Genomic DNA, 15629 nt, shown 5'->3' with positions numbered 1-15629 from the left:
TTCCATGTTACTGACGGAGTTGATTGTCATGAAGATGTCTCATTATGTAGATCATAATTATAGTGCTGTGATACACACTGATTCGAAAGCTGCTCGAGAAGCTTCGAAGCACATCACTTTTACGAAAAGTGTTATGTTTATAACGATAACCATGCCGTAATATACATATATACAGGGTAAATGCGTTATCGCTTAGTGATTTCTTAACCATATAGGCATTTAAGGGAATGAGGTTGCTTATACCAAAGCCAAGAAAGGAAAACTTTACCAGACGGTCGAAGAACGAACCCAAGCGAGATTGAACCAAATGAGGCTTAAGGTTGCAGTCGGGCTGGAGGCGTCGTCTGCCACAGCACCACACAGTGCCTCGGTGTTTTTCCTGCTTCGCCCGCCTCGTGGTAACTGATTACCAACCTCCAGTCTCTGGTGGAAGGCATAGGACATGTATAGTGAGAGTGTGGCAGGTCACAGACTTGTGCTAACCATCTGAAGAAGGAGTTAAGAAGATATTTCAGTTGGTGGATGTCGCTTGATGTTGACAGAGGCCAAGGCCGTTTCACACACCTACTCTGGGCTGAGCAGCCTACTGCGAAAGCTGGTAAGTTCTGTATAGTACGGTAAAATCTATTAACCATTACTTATTGTGATGATTTACAATGTTTAAGAGGAGACAGTATTGCTGAATCTGATTTTGGGAACAGTGTCAAACAAAATGTATTTGCTTTTACAAAATAGATTTCTCGCTCCACCTATATTGACGGCCAACCTCTGAAGACCATTACGTGAATTCTCTCGTGGTGTGTGATATCAGTTTGGATCAGGCTGTACATTCGCTTCCATTCTCTGGGAGAATGTTTCTAGGAGTTTTCGACTCCCATTTCACTTGTCGGTTTCCGGAACCCTAGAGTATTTCGAGGGTTCGCATATAGCTGCTGCAGGAGATGGTCGACCGTGGTCGAGGTTCGAAGCGTATTGTGTCGGAATGAGCTGTCTCTCTCTCTCTCTCTCTCTCTCTCTCTCTCTCTCTCTCTCTCTCTCTCTCTCTCTCTCTCTCTCTCAAGCTTCGTCCGTGGCCTCGGTTCAGTCGCCAGCATAATGTTGACCAGAGCGGTTTTGGACGTAACAGCCAGCACCACCTCTCTATGGATCGCCTTTCCCACCCCGCCGGGTGTTGCTTCGAACAAACCCCCCGGACCTCTCCTCGGGTGTTCGTATGGCTCTCCCAAATCCCCCAACCTCTGTAAAACTTCACCACTTCAGTACCTCACACTCGATGTTTGAAATACCCACAGTGTCCTCACAGTGTCCTGTCTTACTAACTTGTCTCTGGCCCCTGCCTGACCCGGCCAGAGATGGATCATCTCGTTGCTCGCAGTGTTGCCTCTACCCACAGTTCTCCACTTCCCCACAACACCTGTAGGATGATGCACTTGCTCACCTTCTCATGGTTGTTTAGTTTCAATAGATTAATCTACTTCCCTGCTAGCTGATGTTTCTTCTCAAGAACACAGTAGGCTTCCTGGTGAATACAGTAGGCTTCCTGGAAAACAATATAGGCTTCCTGGAGAACAACAGTAGGCTTCCTGGGAACACAGTAGGCTTCTTGGAATACAGTAGGCTTCCTGGAAAACAGCATAGGCTTCCTGGTGAATACAGTAGGCTTCTTGGAAAACAATATAGGCTTCCTGGAAAACAGCATATGCTTCCTGGTGAATACAGTAGGCTTCCTGGTGAATACAGTAGACTTCCTGGTGAATACAGTAGGCTTCCTGGAAAACAATATAGGCTTCCTGGAAAACAATATAAGCTTCCTGGTGAACACAGTAGGCTTCCTGGAAAACAATATAGGCTTCTTGGTGAACACAGTAAGTTCCCTTGTGAACACAGCTTCCAGGTCGGCTACACTTAGAGCCAGCTGTCATAATGTATCGAACAGTTCACATGATTCTGCGAAATGAATGCCAGTAGTATCACAATTTTCTTGCTCGCTTCCTCTGGGAGCTTGAGCATAGGCACTTGAAAAGCAGGAGCCGCCTGCACCTCCTGAAGCAGCTCAACTAACAGTGTGAGGTTCATCGCAACCCTCTCAGTTGTTACCCTCCTATACAATAGTCCAGGTATACTCAACAAACTCATGCCTCTGTAGTTTGAACATTCACTTTTATCCCATTTGCCTTTATATAGATGTACTATACATGCGTTCCGCCAATCCTCAGGCATTTCACCATGATCCGTACATACATTGAATATCCTGAACAGCCCATTAACAACAAAAGTCACCCCCCTTTCTTAATAAATTCAACACCAATACCATCCATTCCCGCCCCCAACCCGGATTCCATCTTCCGCAAGGCTTTTATTACCTCTTCTTTCGTCACCAAACCACTCTTCTTGACTCTCTCACTTCACACACCATCCCGACCAAAACACCCTGCATCTGCCACTCTGTTATCAAACACACTCAACGATCCTTCATAATACTCACACCATCTTCTAACTTCATGGCTACCTGTTATCCTCCCCCCCCCCCCCCCCTTCCTTGCCCGTTCACCGATGTTCTCATTTGTTCTCCTGTCTTTCGCACAGTATTTACCTCCTTCCAAAACATCGTAGTCTCCCTAACTTCTAATGATACTCTATCACTCCAGCTCTCACTTGCCCCCTCTTTCTTGTTTTACCCCTGTCCCTTCATCATGATCTCCCGTCGCCTATTATACATCTCCCAGTCATTTGCACTCCTTACCTGTAAGTACTGCCCAAGCACCTTCTTTTTTTTTTCCTTTCGCTAACAACTTTAGTTCTTCATGCTTACATTCACTACCCTTTCTAATCCTTTCACCTCCAACCTTTCTCATGCCACTTGCATCTCTTGTACAAGCCATCACTGCTTCCCTAAACACGTCCCGTTCCTCATCCACTCCCCTCATTTCATTTGTTCTCATCATTTTTCCATTCTGCGCTCAGTCTCTCTCGGTATTTCTTCACACAAGTCTCCTTTCCAAGCTCGCTTACTTTCACCACTCGCTTCTTCCCGACATTGTCTCCTCTCTTTAGAAAACCTCCACAAATCTTCACCTTTGCCTCCACAACATAGTGATCAGACATCCCACCAGCTGCCCCTATCAGTACATTTATATCCAAAGGTCTCTCTTTTACACACCTATTAATTGATACATAATCTAATAACCTCCTTTGATGATCTCTCTTAGTCACATACGTATACATGTGTATATCTCTTTTTAAGTCAAGTATTCTCAATCACCAGTGTTTTTTCAGCACATAACTCCACAAGCTCTTCACCATTTCTATTCACAACACTGAACACTCCATGCGCACCAATTATACCCTCAACGCCTACATTATTCACCTCCGAAGGCAAATCACCCATCACTGATGTTTGGTGTCATGCATCAAAGCTGCTGACACACTCACTCAGCTGCTCCCGAAACACTTGCCTCTCTTGATCTTTCCTCTCATGCCCAGGTGTATAGGCACCAATAATTCACCCTTCTCTCTCTCCGTCCACTTTACGGTTTACCCACATCAATCTAGAATTTACTTCCTTACACTTAACCACACACTCCCACAACTCCCGCCTCAGGAGTAGTGCTACTCCTTCCTTAGCTTTTGTCCTCTCACCAACCCCTGACTTTACTCCCAAGACATTCCCAAACCACTCTTCCCCTTTACCCTTGAGCTTCGTTTCACTCAGAGCCAGAACATCCAGGTTCCTTTCATACTACCTCCCTCTCCTCTTTTCTTATCTTGGTTACATAATGTTTCTGTTTCCTAATTTAGAAACTGAAATACAAGAAGGGGAGGATTTCCAGCTCCCTCCCTCTCCCGACCCCTTTAGTCGCCTTCTTAAGTGATACAGAGACGATGAATAAATGAAGGTTATATATATATATATATATATATATATATATATTATTATTTTATTTATTTTGCTTTGTCGCTGTCTCCCGCGTTTGCGAAGTAGTGCAAGGAAACAGACGAAAGAAATGGCCCAACCCACCCCCATACACATGTATATACACACACGTCCACACACGCAAATATACATACCTATACATCTCAATGTACACATATATATACACACACAGACACATACATATATACCCATGCACACAATTCATACTGTCTGCTTTTATTCATTCCCATCGCCACCTCGCCACACATGGAATACCATCCCCCTCCCCCCTCATGTGTGCGGGGTAGCGCTAGGAAAAGACATCAAAGGCCTCATTCGTTCACACTCATTCTCTAGCTGTCATGTAGTAATGCCCGAAACCACAGCTCCCTTTCCACATCCAGGCCCCACACAGCTTTCCATGGTTTACCCCAGACGCTTCACATGCCCTGATTCAATCCACTGACAGCACGTCAACCCCGGTATACCACATCGATCCAATTCACTCTATTCCTTGCCCGCCTTCCACCCTCCTGCATGTTCAGGCCCCGATCACTCAAAATCTTTTTCACTCCATCTTTCCACCTCCAATTTGGTCTCCCACTTCTCCTCGTTCCCTCCACCTCCGACACATATATCCTCTTGGTCAATCTTACTTCACTCATTCTCTCCATGTGCCCAAACCATTTCAAAACACCCTCTTCTGCTCTCTCAACCACGCTCTTTTTATTTCCACACATCTCTCTTACCCTTACATTACTTACTCGATCAAACCGCCTCACGCCACACATTGTCCTCAAACATCTCATTTCCAGCACATCCACCCTCCTGCGCACAACTCTATCCATAGCCCACGCCTCGCAACCATACAACATTGTTGGAACCACTATTCCTTCAAACATACCCATTTTTGCTTTCCGAGATAATGTTCTCGACTTCCACACATTCTTCAAGGCTCCCAGAATTTTCGCCCCCTCCCCCACCCTATGATCCCACCTCCGCATCCATGATTCCATCCGCTGCCAGATCCACTCCCAGATATCTAAAACACTTTACTTCCTCCAGTTTTTCTCCATTCAAACTTACCTCCCAATTGACTTGACCCTCAACCCTACTGTACCAAATAACCTTGCTCTTATTCACATTTACTCTTAACTTTCTTCTTTCACTCACTTTACCAAACTCAGTCACCATCTTCTGCAGTTTCTCACATGAATCAGCCACCAGTGCTGTATCATCAGCGAACAACAACTGACTCTCTTCCCAAGCTCTCTCATCCACAACAGACTTCATTCTTGCCCCTCTTTCCAAAACTCTTGCATTCACCTCCCTAACAACCCCATCCATAAACAAATTAAACAACCATGGAGACATCACACACCCCTGCCGCAAACCTACATTCACTGAGAACCAATCACTTTCCTCTCTTCCTACACGTACACATGCCTTACATCCTCGATAAAAACTTTTCACTGCTTCTAACAACTTGCCACCCACACCATATATTCTTAATACCTTCCACAGAGCATCTCTATCAACTCTATCATATGCCTTCTCCAGATCCATAAATGCTACATACAAATCCATTTGCTTTTCTAAGTATTTCTCACATACATTCTTCAAAGCAAACACCTGATCCACACATCCTCTACCACTTCTGAAACCACACTGCTCTTCCCCAATCTGATGCTCTGTACATGCCTTCACCCTCTCAATCAATACCCTCCCATATAATTTACCAGGAATACTCAACAAACTTGTACCTCTGTAATATGAGCACTCACTATTATCCCCTTTGCCTTTATACAATGGCACTATGCACTCATTCCGTCAATCCTCAGGCACCTCACCATGAGTCATACATACATTAAATAACCTTTCCAACCAGTCAACAATACAGTCACCACCTTTTTTAATAAATTTCACTGCAATACCATCCAAACCTTCTGCCTTGCCGGCTTTCATCTTCCGCAAAGCTTTTACTACCTCTTCTCTGTTTACCAAATCATTTTCCCCAACCCTCTCACTTTGCACACCACCTCGACCAAGACACCCTATATCTGCCACTCTATCATCAAACACATTCAACAAACCTTCAAAATACTCACTCCATCTCCTTCTCACATCACCACTACTTGTTATCACCTCCCCATTAGCGCCCTTAACTGAAGTTCCCATTTGCTCCCTTGTCTTACGCACTTTATTTACCTCCTTCCAGAACATCTTTTTATTCTCCCTAAAATTTAATGATACTCTGTCACCCCAACTCTCATTTGCCCTCTTTTTCACCTCTTGCACCTTTCTCTTGACCTCCTGTCTCTTTCTTTTATACATCTCCATATATATATATATATATATATATATATATATATATATATATATATATATATATATATATATATATGGATGGTATTGCAGTGGAATTTATTAAAAAAGGGGGTGACTGTATTATTGACTGGTTGGTAAGGTTATTTAATGTATGTATGACTCATGGTGAGGTGCCTGAGGATTGGCAGAATGCGTGCATAGTGCCATTGTACAAAGGCAAAGGGGATAAGAGTGAGTGCTCAAATTACAGAGGTATAAGTCTGTTGAGTATTCCTGGTAAATTATATGGGAGGGTATTGATTGAGAGGGTGAAGGCATGTACAGTGCATCAGATTGGGGAAGAGCAGTGTGGTTTCAGAAGTGGTAGAGGATGTGTGGATCAGGTGTTTGCTTTGAAGAATGTATGTGAGAAATACTTAGAAAAGCAAATGTATTTGTATGTAGCATTTATAGATCTGGAGAAGGCATATGATAGAGTTGATAGAGATGCTCTGTGGAAGGTATTAAGAATATATGGTGTGGGAGGCAAGTTGTTAGAAGCAGTGAAAAGTTTTATCGAGGATGTAAGGCATGTGTACGTGTAGGAAGAGAGGAAAGTGATTGGTTCTCAGTGAATGTAGGTTTGCGGCAGGGGTGTGTGATGTCTCCATGGTTGTTTAATTTGTTTGTGGATGGGGTTGTTAGGGAGGTGAATGCAAGAGTTTTAGAAAGAGGGGCAAGTATGAAGTCTGTTGTGGATGAGAGTGCTTGGGAAGAGAGTCAGTTGTTGTTCGCTGATGATACAGCGCTGGTGGCTGATTCATGTGAGAAACTGCAGAAGCTGGTGACTGAGTTTGGTAAAGTGTGTGAAAGAAGAAGGTTAAGAGTAAATGTGAATAAGAGCAAGGTTATTAGGTACAGTAGGGTTGAGGGTCAAGTCAATTGGGAGGTAAGTTTGAATGGGGAAAAACTGGAGGAAGTAAAGTGTTTTAGATATCTGGGAGTGGATCTGGCAGCGGATGGAACCATGGAAGTGGAAGTGGATCATAGGGTGGGGGAGGGGGCGAAAATTCTGGGAGCCTTGAAGAATGTGTGCAAGTCGAGAACATTATCTTGGAAAGCAAAAATGGGTATGTTTGAAGGAATAGTGGTTCCAACAATGTTGTATGGTTGCGAGGCATTGGCTATGGATAGAGTTGTGCGCAGGAGGGTGGATGTGCTGGAAATGAGATGTTTGAGGACAATGTGTGGTGTGAGGTGGTTTGATCGAGTAAGTAACGTAAGGGTAAGAGAGATGTGTGGAAATAATAAGAGCGTTGTTGAGAGAGCAGAAGAGGGTGTTTTGAAATGGTTTGGGCACATGGAGAGAATGAGTGAGGAAAGATTGACCAAGAGGATATATGTGTCGGAGGTGGAGGGAACGAGGAGAAGTGGGAGGCCAAATTGGAGGTGGAAAGATGGAGTGAAAAAGATTTTGTGTGATCGGGGCCTGAACATGCAGGAGGGTGAAAGGCGGGCAAGGAATAGAGTGAATTGGATCGATGTGGTATACCGGGGTTGACGTGCTGTCAGTGGATTGAATCAGGGCATGTGAAGCGTCTGGGGTAAACCATGGAAAGCTGTGTAGGTATGTATATTTGCGTGTGTGGACGTATGTATATACATGTGTATGGGGGTGGGTTGGGCCATTTCTTTCGTCTGTTTCCTTGCGCTACCTCGCAAACGCGGGAGACAGCGACAAAGCCAATATATATATATATATATATATATATATATATATATATATATATATATATATATATATATATATATTCATCATACTTAAACGCCGTCTCCGGCGACATACACGTCCATACACACGCACATCTACATACATATACATTTCAACGTATACATACATATACATATACAGACATAAGCATACATACACATGTACATATCCACACATTCTGCCTTCATTCATTTCTGTCGCCACCCCGCCACAAACGAAATAGCATCCCTCCACCCCTTCAGCGAGGCAACGCCAGGAACAGAAAAGAAAGCCACTTTCGTTCACATTCAGTCTCTAGCTGTCATATAATAATACACCGAAACCACAGCTCCCTTTCCACATCCAGGCCCCACAAAACTTTCCGTGGTTTACCCCAGACGCTTCACATGCCCTGATTCAATCCATTAACAGCACGTCGACCCCGGTATACCACATCGTTCCAGTTCTCTCTGTTCCTTGCGCACCTTTCACCCTCCTGTATGTTCAGGCCCCGATCGCTCAAAATCTTTTTCACTCCATCCATCCACCTCCAATTTGGTCTCCCACTTCTCCTTGCTCCCTCCACCTCTGACACATATATCCTCTTGGTCAATCTTTTCTCACTCATACTTTCTTTGTGTCCAAACCATTTCAACACATCCTCTTCTGCTCTCTCAACTACACGCTTTTTATTACCACACATTTCTTTTACTCTTTTATGACCTACTCGATTAAACCACCTCACACCACATATTGCCCTCAAACATTATTTCCAACACATCCACCTCCTCCGCACAACTTTATCTAGAGCCCATGCCTCGTAACCATATAACATTGTTGGAACCTCTATTCCGTCAAACATACCCATTTTTGCTTTCCGAGATAATGCTATCACCTTCCACACATTTTTCAACACTCCCAGAACCTTTGCCCCTTCCCCCACCCTGTGACTCACTTCCGTTTCCATGGTTCCATCCGCTGTCAAATCCACTCCCAGATATCTGAAACACTTCACTTCCCCCGGTTTATCTCAATTCAAACTTACATCCCAGTTAACGTGTTCCTCAACCCTAATAACCTTGCTCTTATTCACATTTACCCTCAACTTGCTTCTTTCACACATTTTTCCAAACTCAGTCACCAACCTCTGCAGTTTCTCACCTGAATCAGCCACCAGTGCTGTATCATCAGTGAACAGCAGCTGACTCACTTCCCAGGCCCTCACATCCCAGCAGACTGCATACTTGCCCCTTTTTCCAAACCTATTTCATTTACCTCCCTAACAACCCCAACCATACACAAAAACAACCATGGAGACATCACACACCCCTGCCGCAAACCGACATTCACCGGGAGCTAATCACCTCCTCTCTTCCTACTCACACACATGCCTTACACCCTCGATAAAAACTTTTCACTGCTTCTAACAACTTACCTCCCACACCATATATTCTTAATACGTTCCACAGAGCATCTCTATCAACTTTATCTTATGCCTTCTCCAGATCCATAAATGCTACATACAAATCCATCTATTTTTCTAAGTATTTTTCACACACAGGCTCAGTCCTCTGTTCTTGGCGCTACCTTGCTTACGCGTGAAATGGCGAATTGTATGAAAAAAAAATTTCGGTTGATAAAGGGAGGTTAGGTGAGGTTCTCAGTTCAGTTGGTTTATAATGGCGCTTGATCTATTTTCCTTGATCTTCATAGCCCTTCCAACTATAGGATTAGTAATAATATCGTAATATGTGAAGAGCAATATGCCATTTCTCCTCCTTCCTTAAGGTTAATTCTGTAGGGCCTTTAAACTCCACATTATCCAAGTTATTGTGATCATTTTAGTAAGTTCTTTATAGACCTGTTGGGAATTTTATGAAGAGAAATATTTAGATTTGCGACTCATGAAAAGAATTTGTCCAGCACCTAGAAAGAACAGGTCATATTAACCCTCTTTCCTTTGGCTAGAATTATCATAACGCCACCTAGGACGTCCCTCGCTTTACGTGGACACTTTGGATACTTATAAATGGCTTTATATTAATGGATAAATCTCTCAAATATTTAATTAATATCATAATGTTGTGATGGACGACTGTGAAAGTAACTGTAGGAAAACGCGCGAGTGTTGACTGTAAACATTGTCTCCATAACAACTTCGAGCCCTAGTGATGGTTGAGGTTACTAGTTCATATATATCTTTCATATGTATCGTATTGATGGTTGTATGTTGTATATGTATGTGTGTGTAAGTCACAATTTGTGTGAATTGAACAGTTCCTTGATTTAGTTAAAAGATGTAGTGTAATGCCTTAGGGAATGTTTATGAGTTGTGATGCTTGGAGGTGGTGGTGGTGGGGTGGAGAACAGAGACCCGGAGCATATTTGGGGAACCTTTTATTTTATATATGTATTGTGTTGATAATGAAGGATGATACGTCTCGTTAGATCAGCCATTTTAATACCTATGGATTATAGTTCATTTTGTCTGCAGTTACATTTTATGTACTTTATTAGTTTGTATATATATATATATATATATATATATATATATATATATATATATATATATATGCACAATAGAAGGGAGTTCTCTCTTGGGGCCCCAATCCTCGAACATTTTATCCCACTGAGTATCCCTTGCACGCCCATAGTATCTCTTTATAGGTTATTCATGACTTACTGGTCCAGCTTCTTGTCATGACTATTGGTTAATTAGGATTGTTTCTCATGGCAAACATTTGTCGTGTCATCATCGTTTAGATGATTTAGAAACTTGAAGGCTCGTCAGTCTCCTTCTTTTCCTCCGTGGTGAAGAGTTTTATAGGGAGTTCAGTGAATTATTCAAATTATAGTTTGCTCACCCAGACGAAAGCATGGTGAGTCTAAATGAAATGGGCTGATTTGTTTAGAGAGGATGTTTTATTAAGCGTTCATCAGCGGAATATTTTTGATACCTCCTCCTCCCTGGTCGCTTTTGGCTGGGGTCTCCCTGAACATAGAATACCATGGAAAACCACATGGTCAATATTAAGAAACTTTTTTCTCATCAAAACAAGCAATGAAGTTATGGGACCAAGTGTGTTTATATATGATACAAGGGTATTTCTATATGAGGCATGAGAAGCAAGTAGCTTTGTGGTACTGTAAAATGAACCAAGTGCTGCTTTTTCTAGAGGTTTTTTTATTTCTTCTTGTGTAGGTTGATAACCATATTGCTTGTGTCTTGTTGGTTTATTTTTCCCATATTATGTTCTTACACTCCAAAAGTCTTTTTTATTTTACGTGAAGAAATCCTGTTTTCCAGAGATTTGAAAATGTTGCATTGCATCATAAAGATGAAGATCAAGAAACTAATTCAACAGTATAATACAGAAAAGCAATAGACTTTATATAACCATATTTTTCATTAGTTGACAGTGTTTTACAGTGTCACAGGTGTATTTCATGGATTCAATATCTTTTTTCATTTTGTTGGTATTTCGTGCTCTTCTGTGGTGTTCGTATTTAGGGATCATGGAGTTTTGTAGCCCTTAGCTTTTTTCTAAACCCCTCTCAATTGGGATCTTGATGCTTCTTAACCTACTTACTATGGTTAAAATTCCTATGCAGGGCAGTGCAATGGTGATGAAAGTTGTTATTCATTTTTTTTGTAACTTTGAAATTGTGGTATACTTACTTACTTACCATACCTACTAACTGATCCTTATGAGGTTTCTGTGACACTCAGGAAGCTGGAAACATCCACAGTTGGAACCACAGGTCATAAAATGTGATTGTGTCATGTGCAGAGAGTGTAGGGCGATCGTGTAGTAAATGCTTGGTGCCTTCTTTGTAGTAGTTGCTTCATGGGCATGATGTGTTTTGAGATATATTGTACTGCTATGTGAAATTTTTTTCTGAAATAGTGTTGATGCTTGTAGTTTATCGACTACATAATTGTTTGCAGATCAGATACTCATCACATTAGTTTCATCAGAAATTGGGTATAGAACACAATGAGAGGTAACAAAAGTTTCATTAGTAGGCAAGTCTTGAGTCATCTGACTTTTAGCATAATGTTTTTGAATGCTCATATATTGATTTGGGGCTACAGCTACTGTATATGGTCACAGATCAGTGCCAAGACACTGATGTTGATGGATATAGTGTAGTGCCATTATATGTGATACACAAGAGAGGGAGAGTTGAGGACCTACATTGATTGGTCAGATCAAACTAAGGCAGCATCTTTTAACTTCATCTTTTGATTTTTTGCAAATTTTCTGATATTGTTTATCTTAAATAGTAAAAGATTGTGCAATGAGCGAGTACTATCGATGGTACAATACGCCAACATTATCATAATCATGAAGCCTTAGTTATGGTGGTGACCTTGATAACCCAACTCTCCCTCTTCTTTCTTCCAGATGTAAAGGCATCAGATACCTAGAGTTGTGAAGTCCAGCAATACTTAAGCATTTCATCCTCTGTTTTAACCATGATGGAAGATGAGTGTCAGTCATCCGCTGATGGACAAGCTCACCCTGATTCTACTAGCTGTACTAAGCCTGGAAAGTACAAAATTGTGTTGGTTGGTGATGGTGGTACTGGAAAGTCCACCTATGTTGCCAGACTACAAAGTGAAGTTTTTCGACAGGAGTACATTGCTACTTTGGGAGTTGAGAAGCATGAAATTGCTGTTAGTACATCTCATGGTGCAAGCACAGTGGTTTTTTGGGACACTGCAGGTCAAGAAAAGTTAGGGCCTCTAAGAGATGGATACTACTCTGGTGCTGATGCTGGAATTATATTCTTTGATGTTACATCTAGAGTAACCTATAAAAATGTACCCAATTGGCATAAAGATATTCATAGGGTGCAGCCAGATATCCCCATTGTCTTGTGTGCCAATAAAATTGATGTCAAAGAAAGAAAAGTAAAGAGTAAAAATATCTTATACCCCTCTAAACACAGAATGGGCTTTTTTGAAACAAGTGTCAAGGACAGGATCTGCTTGAAAGAGCCTTTAGAATATCTTTTGCAACAGCTGGCAAAAGAGCCAGAACTAACTATCACTGCTTCTGTAGATGCAGATTTATTTGGTGGGGTCGATAGTATACGTCTAGAAAATTAGGTTCCATCTCAAAGGGTAAACTATATTCTTTTCAATGGTTGTTGAAATCAGTTGACTGTTCAGACAAATTCATTATTTGATGTAATGATATATGTAATTTGTCACAGTATAAGAGGAAGCATTTTTTCTTTTGCCTATGCAAAGTAGAGGAAAATTTTTTTCACCATCCTTGGCATTTGTGTGCACATGCCCATGTCTTGGTTAAGTTTTATGTCCGAGTTCATTTCTCTGCCACTATTTAATGTGCAAATGCATATTGATGAGCCCTTCTTGTCACCAAAAGTAGGCCACATTGACTTACATTTCATGCTTCAAAGGTGAAAGTAGTAAGCATTGATTACTTATGTTTTGTGTAAGAAGCAGTCCTGAAGTAAATGTAGGACTGATTACTAATGATTGTTACGAAGGAGAAATGTTGTTTTATGTCCAAGAGAAGCTCAGTATTGTACATGGTCACTGTTATGTTTTTGTTCTATCTAAAAGTGTGAAGTTAAAAGACTGATGTTATATAAATGCTTTAGAGTAAATAAAACATATGTGTCATTGTGTTTCACAGTAATGTCAATTTACACATCTCTTCTGAATGAATTCTGCACTTTTGTTTATTTCTTACATACACTGGTCATTTCGTGCAGATATATCATTGTGCACAATGGATGATTGCACTCTTAAGAAAATTTGAAAAGTCACTGTGAGGTTATCTCTGCTCTGAGTTAGGTAAAGAAAAATTGTTTTTGTATACTAGAATATTAAGTAACTGACATTTCTCCCATTGTTCTCCTTCTAGATTTTTTATGTGTCGTGACTGCTGCTATTGAGCTATGGCTAATAAATTGTGGCTTCTGCCTGTTTGAGCTCTATTGTTGTTTCACCATTCCCATGGTTATTTATTTGTACCTGAGTGATGTCAGCATCTACAGTTAGTCATGTAACCCCAAGACTGTTTTTACAGGTCTCCTACAGCTTTGAGGCTTTGTTCCACATAGGGGCAGTGTAAAGGGGGGTGTACACTGCGTGCTAAAGAACCTTCACTTATCCTTTTGCACCTTCCGGTAAGATATCAGCGAGTGACATGAGTACAGACAAGGGAAATTCAGCAAAGAACAAATTATGAAAGAGTGTCTCTTAAAGTAGTTGACATTTATGAAAATGACACCCTAAAAATTTGGCTTATACTAATCAAACAAGGTGAGACAGTACGTCGCTTGAAAGATTAAGGAAGATCTTGATGATATTTCAAGATAGGAGGACGTTAGTGTGCTGTGCTCATCTTATGTTCAATGTAGTTAAAAACTAAAAGCTTCTGTACATAATGCATACAGTAAAGTATACTACTTATCGATTTTGCACAGAGTTATAGGCAACAAACTGTGTAAAATCAGTGTAGATGTGCCCTTAAGAAAATTGCTCCAAATGATTTTTTAAAAATGCCTGTGCCAGAAGCTAATAGTATTACAGCTATATTTTTAAAAAGACAAGGGTGGCAATAGCGAAACCTTTCGTGATGTTGAGTTGTAGGAAGTATAGACCAACCCATCTTTGCAGATATACAGAAAGTGGCATATATATCCCCAGTACACAAAGAGGGGAGCCAAGTTAATGCCAAAGACAATGAAAACCAGTCAGACTAACATTGCATGTGATAAGAATGTTTGAAAGAGATAAAGAAACTTATGGAACATCTTATTAGCAACACCTTCATAAATGAAGTCTGGCACGGATTTTACTAAACAAAAGTATGCAAACTTGACTATTAGTTCTTTATAGTTGTTGAAGAGTTCACTCCAAAGGAGTCTATCCCTTCCTTGCTTCTGAGTTTAGCGCACCCTTAGAGCTGTAGGAACCCCTCGAGAAGGGGTCCTTGGTGTTTTATAATGATACTGATAATGAGATTCTGTGGAGTGGTAGAGTTAGTTTGTTCGGGAATAGACTTTGGGAAGATGGAGTTTTCCAAGATGGAGGAAAATGGCAGAAACAATGTTTCTCGCTAACAGGCTGAAAGCTTTCAAGGGGGCAAGATTAAGTGCTAATAGTGAGATATACTGTGTATGTGTGTGTGCATTTTCTTACTTTCTACCCCTGGAGTTCTTTCTATCCTTTTTGGGCATCTGCATCACTCAGGAAGCTGGCCACATTCACAGTTTAAGGCCACAGGTCCTAAAGTGTCATGATTTTGAGTGTGTGTTTGTGTAGAGAGTGCAGGGGACTTGAATAGCAAGTGCTTGGTGTCCTCTTTATGATAGTTGCATCATGGGCATGAAGGATTTTAGGACATGTTGAAATGGTGTTCTTAGTTTTGAAGATATGGATGATGTCCAGAGCGTTTGTGCTTTTCAGGTGATTTCAGTGTGTATATATTTTGTCGTCATTATATTTGTTAGCGTTAAGGAGATCTATGAGTAGAGGTTAGTGAAAGGTGATGCAGGGATAAGCTTTTTATTTCTACCTTCGGGTTTTTGGTTGGTTGTTGAGTGGTTTGGATGGGAGGATCTAGCCCTGTCACATAAAATTGGGTGCTGAGCATGTTGAAGTGGGTCTTTACT

General features: G+C 41.3%; 2 protein-coding genes across 2 annotated transcripts in view; both read left to right on the top strand.

Moving 5' to 3' along the window:
- The first annotated feature begins 304 nt into the window (after positions 1-304).
- Positions 305-13946, top strand: LOC139764683 (uncharacterized). The gene is made up of 2 exons (XM_071691565.1): positions 305-598; positions 12380-13946. The coding sequence occupies exon 2, from the start codon at positions 12451-12453 to the stop codon at positions 13084-13086; it is 636 nt and encodes a 211-aa protein (XP_071547666.1). The 5' UTR covers positions 305-598; positions 12380-12450; the 3' UTR covers positions 13087-13946.
- The window catches only part of LOC139764682 (HAUS augmin-like complex subunit 1), a 67946-nt gene continuing 62302 nt past the window's right edge, over positions 9986-15629 (top strand). The window contains exon 1 of the mRNA XM_071691564.1: positions 9986-10150. The gene's annotated coding sequence lies outside the window, so the exon portion shown is untranslated. The remainder of the gene's footprint in view (positions 10151-15629) is intronic.

Source organism: Panulirus ornatus, chromosome 50 (genome assembly GCF_036320965.1).
Source record: "Panulirus ornatus isolate Po-2019 chromosome 50, ASM3632096v1, whole genome shotgun sequence".
Lineage (NCBI taxonomy): Eukaryota > Metazoa > Arthropoda > Malacostraca > Decapoda > Palinuridae > Panulirus > Panulirus ornatus.
Note: the sequence above shows the minus strand (reverse complement) of the source record. Positions and strands in the feature narration are given on the sequence as shown.

What these genes read in the sequence shown, in the direction of transcription:
- LOC139764683 (XM_071691565.1), top strand. Translation starts at nt 12,451, where the DNA reads ATGATGGAAGATGAGTGTCAGTCATCCGCTGATGGACAAGCTCACCCT.